General features: G+C 34.1%; 1 protein-coding gene across 4 annotated transcripts in view; it reads left to right on the plus strand.

Annotated features, from left to right (window-relative positions):
- Window positions 1-25,250, plus strand: part of LOC122680724 (activating transcription factor 7 interacting protein) — a 108,754-nt gene that overhangs the window by 33,971 nt on the left and 49,533 nt on the right. For 3 of the 4 annotated variants that reach the window (XM_043882374.1, XM_043882373.1, XM_043882371.1), the window contains one exon: window positions 16,253-17,754. In XM_043882374.1, the coding sequence (XP_043738309.1) occupies window positions 16,260-17,754 (1,495 nt within the window). In that variant the 5' untranslated portion in view covers window positions 16,253-16,259. Of the gene's footprint in view, window positions 1-4,186; window positions 4,459-16,252; window positions 17,755-25,250 lie in introns of those variants that run through there. The other variant, XM_043882375.1, reaches the window with a different exon arrangement.

Below are 25,250 nucleotides of genomic sequence, written 5' to 3' on the forward strand. Positions count from 1 at the left end.
TTTCTATTGGTTTGAAGTTGCCATTATCAGCTAAGCAAGCAGTCTTTATGTTCTTAATTTTCATTTTTACCTGTGAATGAGCCAGGGAACATACTCAATGCCTTTTCAGTTTCTGTTGAAAAATGACAGTTAATTTTTAGGTTGTTAATACATATCTGAATATGCTTAATTTTTAAGTTATTAGAGGTATTTAAAATGTTTAAAAAGTGCAATTTAGGATAGAAAACTATTTTCATTTAGTAGTTAGCCACACCTTAGGGATAGAGTGCTTCTAATGAGAATGTATAATTTTTTGTTTCTGGGCCTTAAAGATCTAATAGGAAGTGTCAGTCATTTCATACAGACTCCCTCCTAGTTTCTCCAAGGACTGTTCTCTGCACAGTATATTATTCAGAGAGTTGTTACTGCCATTAACAGTGACCTGGCTAATCACATGTCTTCTCCAGTAGAATAACTTTAGAATGTGTATTCCAGTATTTAAAGGATGATAAAAAAATTTTGTAGAGAACTGTGATAAGTATTTGAAAATACCAAAGTAAGGTCTTTGATCTGAATTTGTGAACCCTTGAAAAGAACTTGGTGGTTTATTGCATTTACAATTGTACTTCTTTGGGTTTCCCTCCCCAACCCCTTCGTTTTCCCTTTCTTTCATTTATTTATTTTTTTTAAATTCTGGAGGCTCTAGGCTCAGTTAAATATTTTAATGTGGCAGACAGCCAGATTTCCAATAGTCCTGAACTCAGCATGTTGCTGTTGCTTAGCAACTACTTGTGAAGTCTTGTGGATATAACTGAATTATAAGTAGGGTTATGGGCAGAAGTGCAATTGAAATTGAGATTGGTAAGAAAAGCATACTCTTTTTTTCCCCCTCCCGTTTGAATTTGAGTTATTCTTTATGCAGAGTCAGTTTTCAGAAATCTGGCTCATAAAAACTGGGTGTACTAACCCTATCAGGAAGACAGTAAGGGCTCTGTAGAAGTCTTGTTTGTAATTACACATTTGAAAGCCTGTTTTTATTATTAGGATTAAATAGTCTATACCAGAGAGGTAGCAGTTAATGGAAAGTAGAGTTCTTCTCCTAATTTTCATGGTTATTCATGTAGAAATGTTTCTACAGATTGTATTACTGCCTATATTTCTTTTCCACATTTATGTTAAAATTTACATGTGTAACAAATTTTTTGTTATATTTCTATAAAAGTTTTTAATCACATTGTTTCTTTGGTGTCTTAAAAACTGTCCTATAATAGTGACCATGTAGGCATTTGATAAAAGCACAAGTACTCCAAGCTATCTTTGCCATTTGTCAGTAGAGCAGTGGGTTTTCAAGTGGAATTTATTAAAATTTTATTTAAGGGTCAAAATTTAAGGATCCTCTCAGTCCTTTGTTTTCCATTTATTCCAGATGGAAAACTTTAGATCTAAAGGTCTTGAATGATTTGCCCAAGCCAACTCTCTCCAATCTGTGTTTTTTTCCTGCATTATTGTCTTCTACTGATGCAGATATAAAGCTTTTTTTTTTTTTTTTGCACTCATATTTCATCAGTTTATACAAAGTTTAATTGTAGTCTGTAATTTAAAGTAAAAACATAAACTGAATTCAGTAGCAAGCACAACTAATCTGAGCTGATTTAGATGAGAACAGAAGAACGTAAGATCTCAGTAATACTTCTGGTCATCAGTCAATGTATTTATAGAATGGGTGGAAAACATTGACTTCCTTGGTCTAATGGTTAGTAGGAGAGAGATTAAGAGAGTTTCCAAAGTATAATGTTTTGGTGAGATTTGCAGAGTTTTTTTAGGTTCTGAAAGGAAACAAAGTGATAATCCTTAGTTTTTGGAAGGAAACTGTGTTTTCTTAAAATACATCACAAGCTTTTTGTAGTAGCTTCTGATAGCCCAATTTGTGAAACTAAGCTTTTTAGGAACATTTGCCTAACACAAGTAGATTATATTCTCATGCATTGTTTGCCAGGGAAGTTCCAGAGTGGGCATGTAATTTTTCTTTTTTTGCTCCCTGGAAGAGTGCTGGTCCATTCTGAGTTGTATGCCCAAGAGAGATCTTGTTATCAAAAGCACAAGTTTTTTCTTAAATTCTAACAGAAGAAAAACATAGATTTGCAAATAAAATCAATTCAAAAAGTTGCAGTAAACATAATTTTAGTTAAATCTATTCAGCAATAATATACTAGCAAATATTGCTTTGCTACAGAAGAGAAAAATTATAGGTACAAAGAAGAATTTGAGTTTCCTCTTTGAAATGAAAGATTAGGCTTCTTTTTTTAATTTAGTTCTGTTTATTGTTAGAGTTAAACTTCTGTACACATAGGCTATGGCCACAGAATATCTGGTTCTCAGACGACACTTTGAATACCTGTGGGTTGTAGGAGGGGAGGGTCTAGAGATGGGTAAGAGTATAGAAAGATGGAGGAGGGTGACATTTCTTGCATGTATCTAAACTTCTCTAGAACATTTACTTGCTGTACTAATTTTTAACGCTAAGGTGCCATTGATAGTTCAGACCTCCCAAAATTCCAATTGGTGTGTGATAAAATGTTTACTTTGAATAATATTCTGCAAATTTCATGCTTTTTCTGTTCTCTTGAAAGATAAAACTGGTGTCAGTAAAACGAAAACATTTAATAACTGCTTTAAATAATTTTAAGAAAATATGAAGTGCTGAGATATATATTTAAAGTGATAATTTGACTTACATATTTGGAATTGTAAAATACTTTTTCCCACTTGTTGGGCCTTGTTATCAAATTTTGACCCATTTGTTACATTCTTCCCCCCTAATTATAACTCGTAGGTTAATTCATATCTTTTCTTTTCATGAGGATCATAGTTTGTTCAGGTAAGTAAACAAGATGAATTTACATTTAAGATTTAAATTGCCTTAAAGGTGTGGATACAGTTCTAGGTTAGATCTGAATATCCAAGTCACATGTGAATACAACATTAAGAAAAATAAGTAAAACAATAAGCTAAGTTACCTTTCATTCAGACCACTGCTTAAAATAATAATATTTATGTTTTTAAAGGCTTGGTTAAACTTAATTTTAAAATCTAGCTATCCTTAAAAGGATATACTACCAATGGATTGCTTTTTTGATGTATTTTCATCCTTAACTGGAGCTCTTTTTGTTACTTAAAACTGTTCTGCATTTTTATGTCTTAAACACATTGTTTATAAGCTTTATTAAAAGTAAGTCTTTTACATGTAATTTTCATAATGAAGTTTTTAGACTTTCCTAATATCAAATACTTCCTAATATCAAATGGCTTCCCTGGTGGCTCAGACAGTAAAGCATCTGTGTGCAGTGCTGGAGACCCGGGTTTGATCCCTGGGTTGGGAAGATCCCCTGGAGAAGGAAATGGCAACCCACTCCAGTACTCTTGCCTGGAAAATTCCATGGATTGAGGAGCCTGGTAGGCTACAGTCCATGGGGTCACAAAGAGTTGGACACCGCTGAGTGACTAATACTGAGAGAGACTGAAGCATAATTAGGTTGGAAAGTTAGAGTGGTGACAAACATTCTTTTATTTGGGTGACAGAAACGTGTTGTCAACTTTAATATTATCCCACATTAGACAAAACTGAAAAACCAAACATAGCAGTATTGTAAAGATTAAATATTTATATGTTTAACTTTTGCTTGACATGAATAACAAGATTGTTTGTTTTCCTCAGGAATTGTTTTAGTTTGAGAAAACAGTTATTGAATGTTGACTGTGTGGAAAGCACTATATGTTGGAACAAGTTTGTGTCAAAAATAAATAAGGCCTAATCCCCACCTGGTTAGAGATCTGCTTTGATTAATATTTAATCTTTGTATTTTTAATACACAGTAAAATCTTTTACCCTTAAGTGAGATTCTCAAATGATTGCAGGGGAAAGGTGTTAGAAAAAAAATGCAGCGCTATTCAGATTTTGACAGATTTTAGAAGTTTAGAGATGTAAGAACTATGATTAAAGTGTTAACTTTTTCTCCTGAAAAAAGAACACTTAAATATATATGTACATACATACATGTGTACATATATAAGTAAAATGGTATGGACAATGGCATGTAACTTGAAATTGGTCCATTAATTTAGCTTAGAATTCATTTTTCTTTAATTGCCACTTAGTAAGAAAAAGTTCCAAGTTAATATTCTAGATGATGAAATGCAAGGTACATCATTTTCCCCAGGAAAATAAAGTGTTTTTGCTGGTGGTTTTCCTCATATATATTCACATCTATTCTGGGATTCATACTAGCATATTGTTTCTATTTTTAGGCTGTTGCCAGGCAGATTAAAAATTTCTCCTTTTAGGATTGCCCACTTTCTAGTTTTCTGATTGGTTACATGAACCTGCTTTCTTTAGCCAACCACAGTGACTATGCAAATTGTATTTCAGTTTCTGTTGCAGTGAGAGAACTGATAAGATGGCTGCAGGGGTTTTCCTTTGGGGTATGTTTATTATTCTAAAGAGGATTTTCATCATTATGTAATAATAAGCAAAAGTAGATTTTTTTCAAAATGGCATTTTATTTTTTGAAATGTGAAATCAACTAATTAAACAAGTTTTATAAGCCTTGAGAAATGCCTCTTGTGTGTCAGATTAGGTTAATTTTAATGGAGTTCTGTATTGAACCTTGTTAGAGGCAGCATTTTCTGTCAGTGGGTATATGTTACTTTTTGTTAGTAAATAAACATCCTGACTTCTCAAAGGAAGGTTGACTTCTCTGTAAACCTGCTGTATGTGAACATGCCAACATGTTAGTGTGTAATTCTGTCAGAGATATTCTAGATTACTACCTTTGCTTTATAAAGTAATTTCATTGTTTCGCTTAAGAATCATTTTATTTTAGTTATATGTATATAGCCCATCATTCTTTTAGTTGATGTTCACTAAGTGTATATTATATTCCAGATACTGTGTAGCTTATTAGTATTATTCCTGGATATTTACTTTATTTTTTATTCTTTTGTTAAATGACCTGTGAAGTACGTCATAGTGATACCAGCATATTTTTAAGATGTTTTCTGACAGCAAAACTTGGGCATTTAAAATGTATTAATCTTATACCAAATACATGATGAGATGTGCCAAAGTATTTCATAAAATATACTTAAATGTAGGTATTATAGTCCATTTATAATAATTATTTATTTTGAAAATTGAAGTATAGTTGACTTACGGTTTTACATTAGTTTCAGGTATAAAATGTGATTCAATATTATTATAGGTTACATACCATATAGAGTTATTACAGTTTTACTGACTGTATTCTCTGTGCTGTGACATTCCTTCCCTGTGACTTATTTATTTTATAACTGGTAGTTTGTACCTCCTGATCCCCTTCACCTGTTTCACTCATTCCCCACATTACCTCTCCTAATAATTATTTCTAGAAAGATATAAGTAACGTACTGTTAAATACAGTGGCAAGACACTTCATACTGAATAAAGATAGCACTGATAAACTGTAACAAAGCATTATGTAACTCCAGAAAGTTCAGTAAATAAACCTTGTTTATAAGCAAGTTTATCATTAATTACATGTAAGGCCTCTTGGTTATAGTGCCAGTTTATAGTAAAAGAGAATGCTCCTGTTTCACTTAAGACTCCCTAGTCCTTTTGGAAAAGGCAGTTGATTGCATTTCCTGTGCATAGGATACTTGATTCATATATGTATCTGGAGTGTTCATTTGCACCATGCTCAGTACTGTTTTCTTGTTGGTAAAATTTCTTTTTTCTTTTATCTTATATGAGTATCTCATGCCCATTATTACATCCTGTGAGATAAACATACTATAAAATTATGTCCCATTTAGGATAGGGGAAAAAAGTAATTGGCTTATCTGAGAGGAACACATGGAGAACAAGGTTGCTGTTTTTTTCTACATATTGCCTTTTATAGAAGTATACTAGTGTAAGTATAGGTATATTTGTTGACCTAGAAGTGTTAATTCCCTAAAGTGGGAACCAATACTTAGTTCTTTTTGTTTTTGTTGCTTTGTCTGTGTTGAAAGTGTGACCCAGTAAAAGTCATAGGTTGAAAACAAATGAAAAAGTATTCAACTCTAGTTTTGCTGTTTAAAAAAAAAAAATCACAGGCTTATTGAAATGTAATTCACATGCCATACAATCCACATGATTAAAGTATACAACTCATTGGTTTTTAAAATACTCACACAGTTGTGTAACCATCACTATAATTAATTTTAGAACATTTTTTTTTATTACATTATAAAGAAATCTTGTATCCGTCAGGAGCCATTCCTCATTTCTTCCCCAACCCCCAGTCCTAGCCAGCTACTTATTGCTTTCTGTCTTTATAGATTTACCTATTCTGGACATTTCATATAAATAAAGTTACTCAATATGTGGCCTTTTGTGGTGGGCTTCTGTCACTCAGCATGTTTTCAAGGTTTATTCATGAAGTAACATTTATCAGTACTTCATTCCTTTTTATAGCCAGATAATATTTCATTTTAATGGATATACCACATTTTATTTATCAGTTGCTGGACATCTGTTTTTATGGCTATTATGAATAGCCACTTTTAGGAGGTTATGAGAAGTGCTTCTATGAGTATTTGTGTACAAGTGTTTGCATGGATGTGATTTTATTTCTTGTGGATATGTATACCTAGGAGTAGAATTGCTAGATTTTTGTAGCAGCACTGTTGAAGAAGTGCCAGCCTCTTTTCCAAAGCACCTGCTCCACTTTACAGTCCCGTCAGCTGTGTGAGGATTCCAATTACTCTCCATCTTTTACTAACACTTGTTATTTTCTGCTTTGATTATAAGCATTGTGTTGTGTGTGAAGTGTTAATTATGGTTTTGATCTTCATTTCTCTAGTCACTAATGATGTTGAGCATCTTTTTATGTCTGTTGCTTATTGGCTTATCTTTGGAGAAATATCTATTCAAGTCTTTTGCTCATTTTTAAATTGGGTTGTTTTATTGAGTCATAGCAGTTTTTATATATTCTAATAGATACAAGTCTCTAGTTCTATTGTTATTTGCTTGGATAACTTAATGAAAAGTTACTTTTAAAAAGATACTTGGATGTTTAAGAGCTTCTTGGTAATAATGTTGGAGCTAATATGTGAACCAGTCTGTAGGCTGATAAAATTGAGGGTGTACAGTCAGAGCTCATTCACTGTGTGAATAGGCCTTAGCAATTATATTAAATGACTTTTCCATTTTCAAAGAGAGAAGAAAATAGTGGCAAATACAGTATTTATGGCTTATTGTTTTGAACACTAGAAGACCTCCATGGTTGCAAAATTTAAAGGATGAAATGCATAAGAAGTGTACATATGCAAAGAAAGCAATTTCATGCTGAATCAAGTGTCTTTTTACTTTACTAAGTTAATTATTATCCATGTAGTGAATGATAGTGGCATAGCTATTGATGTAAAGTTGAACTTGTATAACTTGTCACTTAAATGGGAAAAAATATGCCTTGGTATAGGGTTATCTTTGAGTTAAGGAGTTGGGATGGGGAAGGAGTAGCATGCTCTCTGATAGTGTTATACAGAAGGCTTTGTTTTTAATTTCTTATCTGGATGATGGGTACACATATGTTCATGATATTAGAGTTTATATCTTGCTGCATGTTCTCTGTATTTAATAATGAAAAATTAATTATAAAAGAACATAAGTATTGCTAGACTTTAGTAAAATAATTCAAAATTTAAGCTAGAATCAAACCTAGCAAGCATCTAGTCTCACCTCCTCAGTTTTACTGTTGAGTGACATGAAATCAGGAGAGTTTGGGTGATTTATCCTGTGACAACTATTATGCTAATGTTGGAACACAGAGTAGATTTGGTTTTGTTAGTTTAGAAATCTTTGTTTTGCCAAGCTTTTATAATTATGTATTTTTGAGATGTGGTAGATTATATGTGCATGCATGCTCAGTTGTGTCTGACTCTTTGCAACCCCATGTACTGTAGCCTGCCAGGCTCCTCTGTCTATGGAATTTTCCAGGCAAGAATACTGGAGTGGATTGCCATTTCCTACTCCAATGGGTAAATTATATAGTTCACTGTTATTCTTATTCTGGTAAGATTACATATCCCTGTGTTTTTCCATGTGACATGAATTGTTTCCCCATGAGAGCTTTTTTCTCTCTACCCTCTTAACTTGGGTTTAGCCAATGGGCTATGAGTGAAAGTGGCGTCTACTGTGTCTAAGAAAAAGCTTTAAAATCCATTGGATATTGTATGGTTCTGTCATTGTGGGCTTTTTTTTCTCGGTCATTATGGGCTTTTCTCTATGCCACAAGACCTGGAATTGTGGGGGCTGGGGAAGCATTTGCTGCTTCTTCAGCTGATGACCTAGAATGAAGATTGTTAGTTATTAGCCAGTAAAAAAGCATTTTTTTTTCTTACTGCTTTATTACCTAGTGAAAGCTGACTGACACAGAAAGTAAGCTCTCCATCCTTTCTCCTTAGATTGAGTCGATAAGAAAAGTAAGCGCTATTTCCTATCATTTGAAGGATTTACCTCTTTCAACTTGCCCTCCTAAATCATTCTGGGTGTTTTATTTCATCCAAGTAAAGGGTGAAAAATTTTGGACAAGTGGTTCTTAAACTCTTGAGGAAATAAAATACATAGCAGTCTGTAATTTTACTCATGCTGCCTGGGTGCTGGTGGAGTTTGATGAGTCGACAGATAAGCTAGTGGGCCCTGATGGATAACTGGCTAATTTTCTGAGGGGTTGTAATTTAATAAGTGTGTTCTATAATTGAGTTTGTTGGATCAGGTCAGTTAGTTTGACTTTGCGTGTATGACAGAATGATCCCCGAAATACACTGGAAGAAGTGATTTTAAGGTATCTTGTGTTTGCATTTTTTCATGTAGACTACTCTAGTATTCTTCAAAATATATCAGTGAATGCAACAAAGTAGACTGTAGTGACTGTTCTGGTTTGATGTGCTTATTAATCAATATTGATTTGCTCTTGCTTTGTCCAAGGGATTGTTGGTAAAGCAAACTTCTGTTTCCTTTGTTGCTGATTAGTTTTAAACATTTGGTTAAGGGATATCCCATTATATGTTTTGAAATCTCAGCTGATATCATGAGGTTGCTGAGAGGCAGAGGGGTTATTTGTTGCATCAAATATTATGAGCGCTTGAAACCATACCGAACTCGTGAGTATTACTAGATAAGGAACGGATTTCCAGCAGTTAATGTTTCCTTTTTTTTTTTTTTTAAAAGTAGTAGTGTTTTTCTGCAATTGAGGGAAGAACCATAGCATAGTAGAATTGAGGAATTGTGAACTGTAAGGGATTCTGGATTCTCAAGTAAAATATTGCCAGTGCTTTGTGAGTGACTTCAAGAGAAGTTTGGAAACAAGATGAAAATCCTTGTGGAAGTTTTAATAGGAGTAGTGATTATGTTTTACTACAGTTTTAGAAAAATAGTTATGGACAAAGTTGACAAGATACCTAGTATTTAAGATAAAAGTTTAGAAACTGTATTAAATCTGCTCAGATAAATAACAAGAGGATGAATCATTTCACTTGCAGTTTCACCAGTCTTCACTAATGAGCAGTAAGCACTACACAGGTTATTAACATTTACTGTGCAGCAGAGTGATTATTCTTTATGATTTTATTTCCAGGAGTATTGCAGAATTCTCAAGTAAAATTTAGAAGTGCAGAGTAAAATCACACAGTTCTCGATTGAGAATGGAATTCTTAGCACAGTAACTGAGTTGCATTTCTACAGAGGCTAGGAATCCTCAGCATAAAGTGATCATTTAAGAGTAAGCCATCATTAGTCAAGCCTACTGACTAATGTTTATTTAATCTATTTAACATAAACTCAAATCTGAATAAAAATTATTTTTAGCATCCCATTATTCAGAATAATGTTATAGTACTACCAGTTAAAAGCATGAATTTAATTTGGAGTACCTGTGTCAAAGATAGAAATGTCAAGTCCACTTAAATGGCTTTGCTTAGCATTTTGCAAGTTTTTGCTAAAATTTTATTTTTAAATATACTTCATCACATATCCATACTTTGAATTAATATAGTGTTTGTGTATGTGTCTGTGCCCTTTGACCCAACAGTTTTGGTACTTCCTGTTGTTTTGTTAGTTAAAGCAGTTCTTGGAAAGCAGTAGTATAGATCCTTGTTTATTTAATCAGGAAAACCCTGCTATGGACCTGTTACTGAAATAAGAATCTGGGGCTATGTTACAAATATGTGTCAATTTCATCGTTCACCTTTAATTTTACACGTTTGGATTCTTGGTAGAGCACTTGCCCTCATCTGCTTCCCTTGTTGCCGGGCAAGGTTTGTGATGCTGATGTCTGATTGGTCTAGGCAGCTATGGCTTTAAGCCAATCAAACAGTGAATTTCAGTTCTCTCACAAGACTAAAGCATTCAAGCAGCTGCTGATTTATTTTTCCTATGGTGAGATTATATAAACTAAAAGTATGGCTGCAGCAAGCTCCCTCTTGGGTATGTTTGAAAAATTACAAGGTTCATCTGTAATTGAAAGAGAAAAAATGAAGTTTATTTTAAAAACTTGCTACTAAAAATCTCATAGGTTTGAGATTTTGAGGAAAAATATTCTGATGACAGATTTCCTAATTTTATTTTATAATTTTATATTTAAAGGACTAGAATGATATCATATAGAAAAAATTTCCCTTCAGTTTACATGAATATTTATTATGTAGTATATATATTTGCTTTATTTCTTCAAAAGGGGAGAGCTCATAACCTTTTTGTAACCTGCTGCCAAAGGCAGTTAAGGTGAAAAGAATATAGTAATTGTACTTATAACAGTTAATGCAGGTTATCAAGAATCACATTTTAATTTCATTAAATGAATCAAACTAAGTCAGTTCAGTGCAGTAGACAACAAAACATTTTATAATGCTATCCATAGTTGACCTTTGGGTCCAGAATACAGTTAACTTTTGGAATTGGAAATCTATCTATAGGGATAGATGGGTATGAAAATAATCTTGTTAGTTATTTGGATTTAAGATTTTGCTGGATTTTTAGTATAAATGTTTTATATATGTTAAAGACTACGGAATTTTAAAAAGAAATTTACAGTTGAATTTTGCAGATTCTAACCCATTGTGTAGAGATGTATGTTCTTGTTATGTATTGTTCATATTTGACTCATTCCCCAGGTAGGGCATGGATTTATATTTCTGGAAACATTCTTTAAATGAAGATAAATAAGATTTACACCTTTTATCCTATTTTATTTATGTGGTATATTTTGTGCATATTATAGGTTTAGAATTTTATGCAATTATGTTCTAGATTACTTTTATCAGACAAAGAACCTCACTTAAGTGTTGCGAATCCAGGTTTTAACTATGTTTTTCTGACCTTATTGTCTGTCTCCTGTTGCTGGGCAGGAATCAGAATGCTGGCTGCTGATTGGCTGAGTTTGTGAGCAGCTCTTGAACAGCCACTTAAATTCTTAAGCTTTTTGAGCAGGCAGATTGTAGGCTAAGACATTACAGCTTTTGGTAATACTTCTCTTTGTTGTTTCATAGCTATAATCTCTTTGCTAGAAAGAAGAGTGTGAAAGGAATGGGTGGAGGGGGATGAAGCAGAGAAGAAAATAATGGTTTCACTGAAGAAGAGGCTTATTGGGCTTTCCTTAAAAATAATTTACCCAAAATTTGAAAAAAAAAAAAAATTCCAAGCCATAGAGACTTATTTGCAGGTAACACACCCTTCTTGGTTATTAAAATATAAATTCCTTTAGTAAAGGTGAAATTCTTGTTAATTCTGTACAAAAAGATTTTTTTTTTTTAAAGTGGTGATATTTCCCCACAGTTCTTGAATCTGAACATTAAAGTAAGGACTTAAAACATTTTTTCTTACTATCTTCCTTATGAAAAATGTTTTGAGGAGAAATAGTTCATTACATTTTACACATTTACTTCTAGATATGGCAGACACTTTCTGCTGTAAAATATAAGTGTTTTTCCTATGAAAATAAATTACAATCCTGTGAGAGCTTCATGACTGTAGTGTTGCTGCCTAAAAATGTAGTGTTTCTTTTGTAGTATAGTTTTGTGAACGATATGTCAGTTCCGGATGACGATATTTAAAATGATCTTTAGAAATGTTTTGTTCCAGTCATATAGTAATGGAGACTTGTTTGCAGGTAACACACCCTTCTCTCCTGTATCTGTCTTAAATATACATTATTTATGCAAAATAGATTTTCAAAAACTTACTGCTGATTGGTTTGCATAGATATGGCTGAATTAGTTTGAACTGGTTGTTCATGCTACTTCCTTCTTGCTTTGTTATTCATTATATTTACTTAGAACCCTTAAAAGATCTTGTAAATGGCTGTAGTGTGCGCCCTTGTGGGTACAAATGGTAGTTATTCTGTAATTGTTTGTATAGTCTTTTATTTTACTGTATTGATGGCAATTTTGTTGATAAAACCGGCTTGCTTTGATAACATTTATTTTTATTAAATGTTACTTGGTGGCAGTTAACATTGAACATGATGTGTGCATGGTAGACTTTCTAATTCATATACAAACTACCAAAAATATTTAAGAGATACTTGTTTCAGATTCGGTATGCCTGAAAACATCCTGAATATACATAGACAATTACAATAACATTTGTTGAGTGCTAACTGCTTTCCAAACACTTAATGTATAGAATCTCATAATCATTACTGCAACCTCTGTCAGGTACTGATATTCCCTTTTTAAGGTGGCTGATATTAAACATTGAAATGCTAGGTAACTTGCCCTGTGTCACATAGTAAGTACATGGGAGAGTTAGAAATCAAGCACATGTTTCTGTTGGCAGAATTCATGTTCTTACTGGAATTACTAAAAATTATGAAAATACGCTTTTAAAAAAAGAGGAATGTTTGTTTTTAATGCATCTGGCAACAGCAACCAGTTATGTATATAACGGCTGAGAAATGTGGCTGTTACAATGTCAAAATCCAGAAGAATTGCAGTTCAGTATTTGAAAATATTTAAAGGGTAACCACACTCCTAGTACTATAAATTTAATCATTTTTATGCTTGGAGTCAGCAAGGAAAATGTCTACAAAACTTGCATTGTATCTTCTTTGCAGAACATTTTTCAATAAGTGCGAGTTTAAAATGGATTGTAGGTGGGAAAAATTTTGAAGTTTAAATTGTAGCTGCATTTAATAGTCCTTAAAAATAGTGCTGTGATAATTTTGCTTTGACGTTTCTTCTCATTTTAAGGTAATTTTTGTAAATAGTTTTACTCAGCTCTGTAACTTAAAAACCCAGGAAGACTAAGACCTATAAGTAGTTGGCTTACAGTAAGAGTATGAATGCATATTTTATACTGCAATCTAAAAGTACTGTGACAAAATGGTTAGTTCTCAAGCTTTATTGGCCTCCAGCAAATAGGCTGGGCCATAGTTTTGTGCCTTCCAGCTAGAGGAATGATGGAGTATCAGGAACATACCTGTAACTGGAAAGTTGGGTTTATTGTTTGTTGCAGTGAGAGAGAATGCTCACCACAGGGGAAACTGAGGCATATCAGTAGGAGGATATTAGAAAAAAACCTGGTAAAGGATTTATTTATAGTACAGGTTGGGTTTTGGCGGGGGGCGGGGGGGGGTTGAGGCAGGAGAGCCTTGCTCTGGATTAGGTACTATCAGAAAGGCGGGGAGGGAGCAATTCTGTGCTCAATAACTATGTCAGTAACTGTTATCTATAAGGAAGACAAACTACAGTGAGGATAAAACTACAAGTGATTTAAAAAAAAAAAAGGTAACCATCACTTATTTAGTCAGAGGGGGAGATATTTAGTAATTTATGGGTTGCTGGGTTGCACAGTGACCTTGTCTAATTTAAATGCTGAGTTTGTTATGTCCAACATGGCTTAGCTTTAAGCATCAGGTCAATTTTTAATAACATTGAGCTTTGAACCTTAAATTCCTAGATTTCAGAGCTGTTTTTTTTCCTTTTCCAAGCAAGTATATCCTAGCATCATTCATGCTGGTAATGGTGATATTAAAGCAATATTCATGATTCCTGTGTATCTTAGTCCTTAAAAGGATGTTTGTTTTATTCCACTGCAGAGTGGCATCATTGTCTTTCTCTAGGACCAAATCTGAACTGGCCAGATGTTAACACAGAAACATTGATAGAGAACATCCTTATCCTAGTTCTGATCTTATTTTACCATTAAGTATGATATTTGCAATTTTCTTTTGTAGATAACCTGTATTAGATTTTACTTGTTTACTTTTATTAGATTTCTGAGAGCTTAATTATGACTCAGTTTTGAATTTTGTAGAATGAATATTCTGTGTTGAGATGATCTGTTGTTTATTTTTACCTTCTATTCTGTTTATGTGGTAAATCACATTGCTTGAAAAAGAAAAATTTTTTTTCTTAAATGACAGAAATGTATTATCTTACATTTCTGGCAGTTAGAAGTCTGAAATTAAGGTGTTGAAGGGGACATGCCCTCACTGGTGAAGCTAAGGAAGGATCTGTTCCATATTTCTCTCCTAGCTATGGCTTGTGACTGACTAACTCCAGTTACCACACAGTGTTCGCATGTGTATGTGTCTGTGTACAAATTTTTCCCTTTTAATAAGTGCACTCACCATATGGAATTAGGACCCACCCTGATGACCTTATTTTAACTTTATTGTCCCTGCAAAGACCCCTATTCAAATAAGGTTACAATTTGAGAAATTATGTCTTAGGGTGCTGATTTATTTTTTTCAAGTGGACATCTTCGTTAGGCCTAAAATCTGCAATGCTTAGTGACTTACTTGTAAATCTACACTGCTTAATTTATTAATGATATTGACGCTATATATATGTATTTTAAATAGCTTATTCACATAGTTGTGTGTTACTACCTTTTAAAGAAATATACTTTAACTCACAGATGAAAGAAGAAATCACAATGGAAATTAGAAAATATTTTAATAGAACAGTGAAAAATATGACACATTAAAATGTGAGATGCAGCTAAAGCAGCGCTTAGAGGGAAATTTATAGCTTTACATGAATACATTATAAAAAAGAGGAAAGATTAAATTTAATGCTTAATATTTAGCATATTGTGGAACTGCCAGACTATTTTTCCAAAGCAGCTGTACCACTTTTACAATCCCATTGCCATCGTATGAGAGTTTCAATTTGCTCGCATTCTTACCAACACCTATTATTTCTTTTGATAATAGCCGTCCTGGTGTGTATGAGGTGTTACCTCATTTTGGTTTTGATTTGCATCTCTCTGATGACTAAATGATGTGAGGCATCTGTTTATGTTCAATGCTTATTGTCTTTTTTTGTATCTTTTAGAGAAATGTTTGTTCAAGTCTGTTGCCCATTTTTAAGTTGTTTTTTTTGTTGTTATTTTTCAATTGCAAAAGTATTTTACATTTTCCAGATGTAAATCTCTTACCGGATATATTATTTGCAAGTATATGATTTGCAAATACAGTTGACCCTTGAAAAATGTAGGGACTAGGGATGGCGAACCCCTGTACAGTTGAAAATCCTCGTGTAACTTTATAGCTAGCCCTTTGTACCTGCAGATTCAACCAACCGCGGGTCAGGCAGTAGTGTAGTATGTATTTATCAAAAAAATTCCAAGTTTAAGAGGACCCCTAAAGTTCAAACCACATTTGTGCAAGGGTCAACTGTATTTTCTTCTATTGTGAGTTGTCCTTTCACTTTCTAGATAGTAATCTGTTATTAATATGTTATTTAGATATTTCTGGTTGCAAATGTAATATTTCTTTATGTTCCTTAATTCTCCTTTCTTTTTTCCCCTATCTCTATACCTCTCCCCATTCCTCTACTGCTTTCATTCTCTTATTTTTCCTATGACAACTACTTTTTTACTTCATGTACTTTTTTTTTTTTTTTTTACTTCATGTACTTTTTTAACACTCTCTCCTCCATACTCTGTGAATCCATTAGCTTACTGAGAATGAAAACTAGGAATTAGTCACTTTCCCCCTAACATGCCTAGTAATTGATCTCTTATGAACTGTACCTATTATCAATTTTATGTTATATAAATTAAATAAATATAAAAATTAATACACAGCATTATGTATGTTATGCTTTAAGTTAGCATAAATAATTATGCTTTCTATAAATACTTTAAAATTATATAAAGTGGTGCTTGCTTCTAAGATCAATTTGTAATAAGTCTCTAATTAGGTGGCTTTGGTTTCAAGTGTTAAACTCTTTTTCTTTCTTTTTTTTAAAGATTCAAAATGGATAGTATAGAAGAACCTCAAAGAAAAGTCTTTAAGGCTCGAAAAACAATGAGAGTGAGTGATCGTCAGCAACTGGAAGCAGTGTACAAGGTCAAGGAAGAGCTGTTGAAAACTGATGTCAAGCTGTTAAATGGCAACCATGAAAATGGAGATTTGGACCCAACCTCACCTTTGGAAAATATGGACTATCTTAATGACAAGGAAGAGGTGAATGGCATTGAGGATCTTTGTTTTGATTCTGAAAAAAGTAAAGCAGAATGGAAAGAAACACCCTGTACCTTAAATGTTCACGTAAAAAGCAAGCAGGATGATGACTTAAAGTGTGAACCTTTGTCTGCAAATAATGTAAGTCCAGATCTAGCCTCTAAACTGGCTACTGAACCATCTTCTGGTGATTCAGCTTCTGATCTGGCTACTGGAGGTCTGGAGTCTGGAGATTCTGTCTCTGGAGACCTGGCCTCTGAAGCATTAACCTCTGGTGATCCTGCTTCTGGTGACCCTATCTCTGGTGATCTTGCCTCTGGTGGAATAGTCTCCAGTGAACTGGTCTCCAGTGAGCCAGTTTCTAATGAACTGGTCTCCAGTGAACCAGCCCCTGGTGAGTCGGTCTCCACTGAACCAGTCTCCAGTGATTCAGCGTGTGATGATCTGGCCTCTGGTGATCTTGCCTCTGAATCACTGGCCCCTGATGATCCAGGCTCTGGTGATCTGACTTCTAGTGATCCAGCTTTTGGTGATTCAGCCTCTGGTAATCCAGCCTCTGGTGAACCAACTTCTGATGAACCAACTTCTGAGACAGCCTTTGACCCCACCTTTGACCCAAGTTCGGTACCAGCCTGTGAACCAGTTCCTGAAACTGATAATACACAGCCCAGTAGCAATAAAGGTGATGATTTTCTTCAACAAAATAGAGACAATGAAAAGTTAGATCAAATTTTCTCATTTGACGAGAAAAATAAAGCTGATAGTAATAGTGATGCTGATGCAGAAGCTCTCGAAACAGATGATACAATTATTTGTTCAGATCTGTCTCCTGAAAAGAAGTTAGAAGAAGATGCAATCACAGAATCTGCTCTTGGAGAGGAGGCTATATCTAGCAGTGTGGAGATTGACCAAAGTGAAAAGAATGAAGAAGAAAATTCTGCAGACCTTATAGAAACCATTAGTGAAGATGTTATAAAAGATGACAAAAATGAGAATATCCTAGAAAATACAGATTCTATGGAGACAGATGAAATCATTCCTATTTTGGAAAAGCTTGCACCTGCTGAAGATGAACTCACTTGCTTTTCTAAAGCTTCTCTCCTTCCAATTGATGAGTCAAGTCCAGATTTGGAAGAAAAGATGGAAGGTTCTTTTGGTTCACCATCTAAACAAGAAAGTAGTGAGAGCTTGCCAAAAGAAGCCTTTTTGGTCCTCTCTGATGAAGAGGATATTTCGGGTGAAAAGGATGAGTCTGAAGTTACATCACAAAATGAGACGTGCTCTCCAGGTTAGCATATTATTTAAATTTTAAAGATTTTTATTAGCTTTAATAAACTGCTTAGTAAAACATTCTCATAAAGTTTTAAGTTTCTTTTAGTTACGGAGGAAGTTGAGAATGATGGTGACTAGAATACTCTCTTAACTTGACAGGTTCTTAACTTCACAGAATTCAGAATTAACAAAGATGCGCTCTGAGAGCAGCATTGTGTAAAGTGCTGAGAAGGGAGATAAAAAACGTAGAAAATATTACACTTGCCTGTAAGGAGCTTGTAGACTGGGAATAGATACAAGATGGACCAATGTAACACTGTGATGTAACAATTTCCAGTACATAATTAATCAAAATTCTAAAAGTTGTTCTTGCTGTCACTTACCAACCAAATAACTTTGAATCTATTATAAAGGCCTACTGTTTAATTTATTTTCTTCAAGCGTAACAAATTCCATTTTACAGTTTTCCAATTGAAATCTGATTCTTTTAAGATTCTTTGTCCAGGGAATGATACCATCATTGCTGGAATTCAGAAACCTGGAGGCCTAATTATATGTTTGATATAGACTATCCATTTGCTTCCTAAGCATTCTAGATTCTACCTAATGTTTGACTCATTTTCTAAATGATCTCTTAATAACTTAAATCTCTATTATTTGATTATGTTCCTCTCTTTGGTTAGATTCCCTATTACTTTAAGAATTATTTCAGACTCCCTATATAAAAACTGTATAAACTTCATGATTTGGTCAATGCTTGTCTTTCCCATCTCTTTTATTATTGCTAGAGAAAAAGGGAGAATGAGAAAATCCTACTTTGCTTTCATGGTGAAACTCAAGCATCATTCCCATGTGAAACTTTCTCAATTACTTTCAGACTGGCATGAGTACCTTTATGTTTCCATTGTGTCACATTCTCTTAGCCTTAGAACCCTATGAGTGGAGTGACCTTGTAACAAGAAACACAGCATTTGGTTTTAGTTTGTTTGAAGAAAATAAAAAGGCAAAACACAGGATTCCCCCACCCCACTCCAATATATCATACCTACATTTCTTTTGGAGATAGAAACTTTTCCCTTATTAAAGATGACTTCATTTCCAAAGAGCATTCATTCATTTATTAAACCTGTATATATAGAAAGGCCAGTTTCTTCTTGGCTTGGGGATTTAAAGGTAAAATTTATTACTTGCCCTGAGGATTCTGACAAGAATTAAATCACAGGCCATTAAATACAAGGTTGTGAATACAGTAATAATGTTAAATTGGTAGGCTGGGAGTTTAGAGGAGAGTAACTTTATGAGATATAGATGTTTCAGGGAAGCACTTTCCTTTCACTATTTGTGTAACATAGAGTTTTAATGAAGATAATCCCTCTTAATTGCAACTCCATTCTACTTGCTCAGGTGAAAGATCTTGGAATGATACTTTTTTTGTTTGGTTCACGTTCCATATGCAGTCTGTCAGAAATCCTGTTGTTGCTACCTGCAGAATAGATCTAGAATGTTGTCTCTTCTCGTCATCTTCACTGCTATCACTTCTGCTCTGAGCCATCATAATCAGGCCAAAATAATGCTTGGGTCACAGTTAGTGCTCAGTCAATGTTTGTGGAATTAAGTAAGTAATTCGTAATGTAAGAAATATAAGAATATTTTAAGTAATGTAAAAAAAAGTGTGTCATGGAGGACCTTGCTTATAATGCTGAAACATACTAGCACTGGGGAACCATTGAATGAGTTCAAGGAGAGGAGAATAACATGATCAAATTTACATTTTGGAAAGATAATAAGTAACAGTGTTTAGGGTGAACTTCACTCATTTCTCAGTAAGTATAGAGAGAGTAGTATTAAAAATATCTTTTGGTAGTGAATATAAGAAAGTTAGAGCAAATTGAAGCTTTAATGGGTTTATACGTTTTACTTTTATTCCAGAATCTAGGATATTGGAGACCATCCCTCCCACACAGTGCTGTTAAATGCAGCAAGATGAATATTAAGCTACCCCTATTGCATACTTTGAAAATTCAGAGTTGGGTTTATTTTTGGTTACTTACTTTTAGACTTTTATTTGGTTGTATGCTGTTAACAGAGTAAGTTTAGTAATTGATTTAATTTCTTAGCTGGTAACTGAACTTTTATTTTCTGTCCCTGGTTCCAAAGGAAATTTTGTTATTGTAGATTAAAGTATAGCTTCTTAACTGTTCTTTGTTCTTTTTATGTGGTGGTAGAATCTGTTTCATGTCATATTTGTTGCTGTTCATCTGTCGAGGTATTATTACTTTCTTCAGATTCTTTATTCTTGACTAATTTTTAGTATTTTCAGAACACAGAATTGTAAATCTGGCTTTTCCCGCTAAGTACTAATGCTTATGTACTGTACTAGTAGGAAAACATAGAACTCTTACTATTTCAGACACTTCTTTAGCAAATTTGTTTTAAATGTAGCAGTTACGATGTGTATTAGCATCAATAAAAGATAATGAATGATATCAGAAAACAAATAGAAAAACTATTTCAGGTTTACAAAGATAGGAAAACCTAACAAATGATTGCAGCTACTCCTGCTGTGTAATAACTGATATTAAATGTTTAAAATCATAGCCTGTGTAAAAAGGCTAGGAAAAGAAAGGTTTCTCTCTGGGAACATTACAGCAACACTAGAGGAGGTGTACACGGTAGTTATATCTTTCATGTATTTTCCATACTGTGCTCTCCTCTCGCTACTGTTCATCTTTCCTGTCTTTCAGTGCCACTCTTTAAGTTATGTTAACAAAGCTAGCACAGTTTCATCTCTTCCTGTTTACTCTCTAACTTAATTGAATTGTGATTTCCACGTTGTCAGCCTCCTACCTAATTGTTCTCAGTGGAGTGACACTGATGCTCCTGTTGTTAAATCCAGGGGCATCCTTTTTTTTTTAATTTTAATTTTTTTTATTATTATTTTTTCCATTTTTATTCATTGGAAGCTAATTACTTTACAGTATTGTAGTGGATTTTGCCATATATTGACATGAATCAGCCATGGATTTACATGTGTTCCCCATCCCGATCCCCCCTCCCGCCTCCCTCTGCATCCCATCCCTCTGGATCTTCCCAGTGCACCAGCCCTGAGCACTTGTCTCATGCATCCAGCCTGGGCTGGTGATCTGTTTCACCCTTGATAGTATACTTGTTTCAATGCTTATTTTATTCTCATACTTAAATTATCTCTTAATAATAATCCCTCCCTCTTGAGGTTCTCCTTAGTTTTAAAGCTACTGCATTCTTAGATTTTTCCTCCATTTTTGCCATTGTCATTCTGTTTCTTATGGAGAAATGAAAGGGAGAGCTCTTCTGACTACTTGGCTTTTTAAAATTCTTTAAATATTGTTATTTCTTAATATTTTTGAGGAGAATAATCTGTTTTAGAGTAAATAAGATTTTATACTAAGTTCTGACAGAATTTCCTTCCAGATATTACTTCAAATTTTAAAAATATCTGATTGATTTGTTTTCCCCTTTTCATTGAATCCTTAAGATAAATTCAGTTCAGTTCAGTCAGTCAGTCATGTCCGACTCTTTGCAACCCCATGGACTGCAGCAAACCAGGCTTCCCTGTCCCTCACCAACTCCCGGAGCTTACTCAAACTCAGGTCCATTGAGTTGGTGATGCCATCCACCATCTCATCTTCATTTAATTTATTTATAAATTAATCTCATCCTAATTTATTTATGAGATAAATTAAGTGATCATAAATGCTAATCAGGATAATTGCATGGGAATAGAATTTAAGGTTTCTGTCTAATTTTGCTTTAGGGAAAGTGATAGAATTGCCATGGTTTAGACAATTAAAATTATTGGTAATTTGTTTTCACTGTTTACTGTGTTCAGCTAAAATTCTTTATTATCTCAGCCCATTAATATTCAACTGTCTTACCTATTTGGATTTTCTTTATGGAACCTTGTATTTCTATACATTGGTGTGGAAGTTGCAGATTTTTCTATCAAGAAGTTGAGGAAGATCAAATATAAAACAAATTTTGAAAAGGGAAATGTGAGAGGAAGATCAGCTTCAGATGGCTGTTGTTGCCCATGTTAGATATATATCTGGATTTTAGGGCAGAGGCTTGGACTGTCTAGGAATAATTAGGAGTAGATAGATTACCATATATAGCTGGCGTAGGAAATGGCAACCCACTTCAGTATTCTTGATTGGAAAATTCCGTGGACAGTGGAGCATGGCGGACTGCACTTCCTGGGGTCTCAGAGATTTGGACATGACTAAGCATGCACACATAGATAATGTCTATATAACCATATAGGCATTAGTTGATGTCGAGTGAGAGCTGAAATCATCTCAGAGTGAGTATAAGTGCGTGAGAGGAGGTCCAAGAACTGAGCTGTTTGTAGTCCAGTGATTAGAGATTGATGAGATGAGGAAGAACCAGCAAAGAGTACCAAGAAGGAGCTTCAGCTAGAAAGAAAATTAGGAGATTTTGTTGTCTTAGTAAGTCAAGTAAAGAATGTTCTGAGAAGGAAGGAATAACTAGCTCTGTTTATGTATCAAATGCTGCTGTTTGTTCAGTTAAGGTGGAAGAGAGTATTTAATGACCTGGAGATCATTTGTTACGTTGACAAGGGGCAGTGGCGTTGAAAGCCTATTTGAAGTTGACTTTCAGAGAGAATGGGAGAATTGAAGATAATAAAATGTAACTTTGCCCCCCACTTTTGCTTTAAAAGGGAGCACAAAAACTTACTGTGGAAGATATATTGTTTGGAAATTTGTATTAGTTAAATAAAGCCTTTAAAAATGTTCTGGAAAAGACATATTACCAGTAATGGCACATTTTTCTGACATTTAATATGTCTTGTGAGGTTGACATTTACATTGGCTATTTATGTTCCTAGTATCTATAAATTGCTTGTTTATCTTCTTTGCCCATTTTTTTTTTTTGTGTGTGTGTGTGGATTATATTATCTTTAGTTAGTCTGTAGGAACTTTTTGTTTGAAGTGTTTCTCATAGTCATTAATCTAAGGCGGGGAATTGGCAGACTATGACTGATAAGCCCTAACTGTTTTGGTCAATAAAGTTCTGTTGGAACATAGCCACATCTATTTGTTTATGTACTACATATTTTTTATCAGTAGTTCCCATCATAAGTACAGAATCGAGCAGTTGTGTCAGAGACCATAGAGCCCACAGGATTGAAAATACTTATGTTTTGGCCATTTACAGAAAATGTTTGTCAACCCTGACCCAGGGCAGTGTTTTGTCCTTATTTTTTTGGAATAAAGTTCTATTCCATGTAATTCTGAAAGTGGGGGACTAACCCCTGATGTAAATTCTGTCTTCTCATCCTCTACAACACAGTTTTTCTACCTTAATTTAGTGGAATTATATTAAAGATAACTGTGATCAGGAACATTTGTTTCAGCTCTTTCCCAAAGTTTTTAGGATTACCAAAATTACAAGGTTTGGTACCTGCTCTTAGGGATTTTACTGCCTCATCTGGTTGAAAGGAAAGAATACCACAGATAGAACTGCATAGGAAAGCATGCCAATATATGAGGTTGTACTCAAGATGGGGAGGAATTACAGCAGAAACTGTGGATGAGGACAGCTTCTACAAAAAAAAAAAAAAACAGTCTTATGCTAAGTATTTGGATAAGTTTTAGGAATCCCAGAAACTACTCTAAGTTATATATAAATCTGTCTGTGTACATAGGCTTTTGATTATTATTCTGAGTTGATGAAAGTTCACTTAGATTCTGTATAGGCTTTGTGAACAACAACAACAACAACAATTAAAGAAAGATAGGGCCTTACTCCTTTCCGTAGATTCTGTTAATACCATTTTTGTAATCCCAAGTTCTTTATTAAGTCAAACTCGAGCCTAAATTTTAATTCTCTTTGTTCTTTATTAAGTTCTTTACTAAGTAAAACTCGAGCCTAAATTTTAATTCTTTGTCTATTTTTAGTTCTTTATTAAGTCAAACTCGAGCCTAAATTTTAATTCTCTCTGTCTATTTTTAAGTCCTAATAAGTGTTTTAAGTATGAGAATACAGTCACATCTTCTGAACATATCTGGAAAATGGAATTGGATGATAAGAGGAGTTTTTTGAATAAAATGAAGGAATCACAAGCTCAGCTTGACATCTCTCTCAGAAGAGAGGGAGAGTAACATACACATAAGAGAGGCAGACCAAACCAGGCCAGTTTGCTCGGCTGTTTTCTGATTGAATGAAGTTACAAGGCTAATTTTGTCCTTTGGTGGTATGTTGGTTTGCTGAATAAAGACTAGGTAAATCTTAATCTTAAGCAACCAAGTTACTCTGGAAACTTGGAAACTATGGGAGTCACCACCCTTAGTATTAAAGATAGGAAAACTTGGAAAAGTAAATATAGTAAATGCTTTGTAATGAGTGTGCAGTCTACAAGGGAGCAAAACAAACTTTCATTTCATTGAACTGAGGTTGAGGGATGAGACCTTAAAAACATTTCTCATGAGCATAGGGTGGTAAATGGGAAGTTAATTTTCTAATACTCATTTATTTTAAAGTTTAAAAATAGTCTCAGTAATCTTTGTATGTACTGTGTTAACATTCTTGTTCTGTTTACTGCTGTCACGTTTTGCAGAGTAATTGTTTTAATATCTTAGTGTGAAAAATATTGTAATAGGTTCATCAGTGATCCTCATCTTTGCCTGTTTTCACCTAAAAATTCTTTTTTTTTTTAACCTCAGCTTCTACTTAGTATTCTTGCCTGGAGAATTCCATGGACAAAGGAGCCTGGTGGGCTATAGTCCCTGGGGTCACAAAGAGTCAGACACGACTGAGTGACTAACACACACACGCTACTCAGGGCTGTTGAAACTAAAATCCTGGTATTTGAAGCAGAAATGCCTTATCAGAATCTTTATATAGTGCTATATGCACATGGTTGTTTATTTAATTTTGGTTGCAGTATATGATGAAATATGACATGTTTTATTGAAGCTAAAGGATATAAGGGAGGAAAATAGAATCCAAATATATTAGTGATTTGTTCTTCTCCCCTTAATGATTAAGTTAGTTGAGGAGCTATAAATTGATTGACCAAAGACCATTTCTGGTGCCTCTGGAGTTTTCTTTGTTATAACAATGCAGTTGTATAGATATCTTTATAAATATTTTTTGGTTGCATTCTTTAATTGTTAGCTTTTATATGCCTGTTGTGAAAATTACTTGTGCTACATTGCTTCAGTCATGTTCTATTCTTTGTGAAGCCAACCAGGCTCCTCTGTCCATGGGATTCTCCAGGCAAGAATACTGGAGTGGGCTGCCATGCCCTCCTCCAGGGGATCTTCCTGACCCAGGGATTGAACCTGCATGTCTTACTCTCCTGCATTGGCAGGCGAGTTCTTTACCACTAGTACCACCTGGGAAGCCTGAAAATTCCTTAACCTTTCTGAATGTTACTGTCCTTATCTACATGATGGCAAAAATACTGTTTATGCTAAGTCACTTCAGTCGTGTCTAACTCTGTATGACCCC

This window comes from Cervus elaphus, chromosome 22, assembly GCF_910594005.1.
Source record: "Cervus elaphus chromosome 22, mCerEla1.1, whole genome shotgun sequence".
Classification (NCBI taxonomy): domain Eukaryota; kingdom Metazoa; phylum Chordata; class Mammalia; order Artiodactyla; family Cervidae; genus Cervus; species Cervus elaphus.